Source organism: Cyprinodon variegatus, unplaced genomic scaffold (genome assembly GCF_000732505.1).
Source record: "Cyprinodon variegatus isolate N-32 unplaced genomic scaffold, C_variegatus-1.0 Scaffold5095, whole genome shotgun sequence".
Lineage (NCBI taxonomy): Eukaryota > Metazoa > Chordata > Actinopteri > Cyprinodontiformes > Cyprinodontidae > Cyprinodon > Cyprinodon variegatus.
In genome coordinates this window covers 1-2,136 of record NW_015155548.1, presented here as the reverse complement: position 1 = coordinate 2,136, position 2,136 = coordinate 1, and the positions used below count along the sequence as shown (strand labels likewise).

The 2,136-nt window shown below is 35.2% G+C and overlaps 1 protein-coding gene across 1 annotated transcript; it reads left to right on the top strand.

Moving 5' to 3' along the window:
• Positions 1 to 16: 16 nt before the first annotated feature.
• Positions 17 to 550, top strand: LOC107081450 (microtubule-actin cross-linking factor 1-like). The gene is made up of 3 exons (XM_015369625.1): positions 17 to 120; positions 211 to 333; positions 414 to 550. Exons 1-3 carry the CDS (start codon positions 25 to 27, stop codon positions 507 to 509), a joined length of 315 nt encoding a protein of 104 aa, XP_015225111.1. The 5' UTR covers positions 17 to 24; the 3' UTR covers positions 510 to 550.
• Positions 551 to 2,136: the final 1,586 nt, after the last annotated feature.

Genomic DNA, 2,136 nt, shown 5'->3' with positions numbered 1-2,136 from the left:
TTTTGCCGGTTTTCTTTCCAGTTTATGGATCTGCGAACGCGTTACACAGCCTTAGTCACTTTGACAACCCAGCATGTGAAGTACATCAGCGATGCACTGAGAAGACTGGAGGAAGAGGAGGTGAAGCCTTGTTTTACTCTGCAGATCCAACCTTCTAGTGTTTTTTTTTTTTGGCTTCCATGGTAACATTCCCTCCTTTCATCTGTGCAGAAAGAGGTAGAGGAGGAGAAGCAGGCCAGGGTGGGCCAGGTGTCAGAGCTGCTGGGCTGGGTCAAAGGCCTGCAGGGCCGGACCAGGGGTCCCAGCGCAGAGTCTTCACTTGCTGCTCAACAGGTAGCTGACGCTGCTTTATTTTATTTTTGTTTTATCTGAAAGCAGCTGCTGAGTTGGTGCTGAATGTGTTTCCTCTGAAGGCCATCAGTGAGCAGCTGGCAGGCAGGAAGGAGCAGGTGGCTGAAGCCATCAGGAGCACGCAGGGCTTCCTGTCTTCCAAACAGGCCACCAAGTAAGACCCACACTCACTCACAGTTTCTGGTTATCGATCCACAGCTTCCAGTTTGTTTGCTTTTTTTTTTTTTTATGAATTATGTTTATTAGGTATTTTTGAACATTTATACAAAAACTAAAAAAGAAAGAACAATAACAGGGCAAAACTTAAACAGCACTGATACAGAAAACAAGACAAAATCGGAGGCATGTGCATAAATTACAGCATCATATTAGAAACCTAACCAATTTATACATACATGTCATTCAGATTCACATTACTGGTTTTTCATTTTTGTGATTTTGAAGTAATCAAGAATACATTCGCATCTTTTTTAAAAAGCATGAAATTTCCCATTCACACAGTATCTCCATCTTTCTAATACAATAACTTCAGAAAGCAAATTTTTCCATAGCTGGATCGAAGGGGCGTCAGAACCAACCCATTAAGCAATATTTAATTTTTTGTTTGCAGATGATGAAACAGTAACTGACCAATAGTTCAGTTGTTGTTTTCTGCTCTGACACTTTGAGTCCAATATGCAGATATTAGCGACTTGATCAACACATCTTTATTTAAAGAGCCCTTTAAAACAACCAAAGCTGCCATAATATCAAGAAAATAAATTATAAAAAAACAAGATAGTTTAAAAGAATAAAATTAATAAATTTAGATTTAACAGATAAAACAAGATAATACTTATTTCAGATACTAAGTGAAGCTTCTAGAAAAACTGTAAAAATAAAGTGGCTAAAACTAGAAAGACCTACATTGGACGAATGGTTTGACATTATTTATAACCACTTTAACCCTGTAATGCCAAATGTATCATATTTGATACATACGGTTTCTGAAATGTTTTGCGTCTGACACCTTTTGCATAATTTAATGGTAAAAAATTTGCTCAAAATCCTATTGTCCACAATCAGATATACCTGATAACAGAGGGCAGAAGAATACACAAAAAAAAGTATTGACTTATCGCATAGTAATAAATTATTAATATCAAAAATGTATTTTGTTTTTTTCTATTTACATATTTTGTTAAAAGAACAAATAAGGACTTCAAACCAACAAAAAGTAATTTTCTGTTTTGTTTTATTCTTGGATCGGGCTTTAAAGGGTTAAGATGGAAAATATTACATTTGTTTTAAGACTAAAAAGGGATCTGTTTATGAAAAGATAAGAAAGATGGATCAGATCCGTCCATCCTTTATATACTTCTTCTATCCACTTCCCCCTTCTTCCTGTTTTTTTTTTTTTTTCTCTAGGTCTGTCTTTTTCAACCCAGTAAATTATTTACTTATTTTTCCCATTGTATAACTGAAGTGCACCCCAGCATTTTTGGTCTTAGACAAAGGAGTTAGGTCCGTAATCCGTAAACATTTTGTATGTTAATTTCTTCCGTTTTTCTTTTTTTTCTTTTTTTTTTGGGTGTGAGATGAAGGAAGAATCAATCATCCCTATCTGCAGATCCTGCAGAATTGCAGACGTCTAGCTAGACAATGCTGTTTTAATGAACAGATAGCTGGAGATTACTGATGTATTGTTTAACAGTAAAAATAACAATAAAAATAAAAAAAAGATAACTTGCAAGTAAAATAAAACACAAAAACAGTCTCACACTGTATTGAATAATTTCTCATCTT

Coding starts and splice junctions, on each gene's coding strand:
- LOC107081450 (XM_015369625.1), top strand. CDS start 25: ATGGATCTGCGAACGCGTTACACAGCCTTAGTCACTTTGACAACCCAG. Junction 121..210: donor GAAGACTGGAGGAAGAGGAG/GTGAAGCCTTGT, acceptor TCATCTGTGCAG/AAAGAGGTAGAGGAGGAGAA. Junction 334..413: donor CTTCACTTGCTGCTCAACAG/GTAGCTGACGCT, acceptor TTTCCTCTGAAG/GCCATCAGTGAGCAGCTGGC.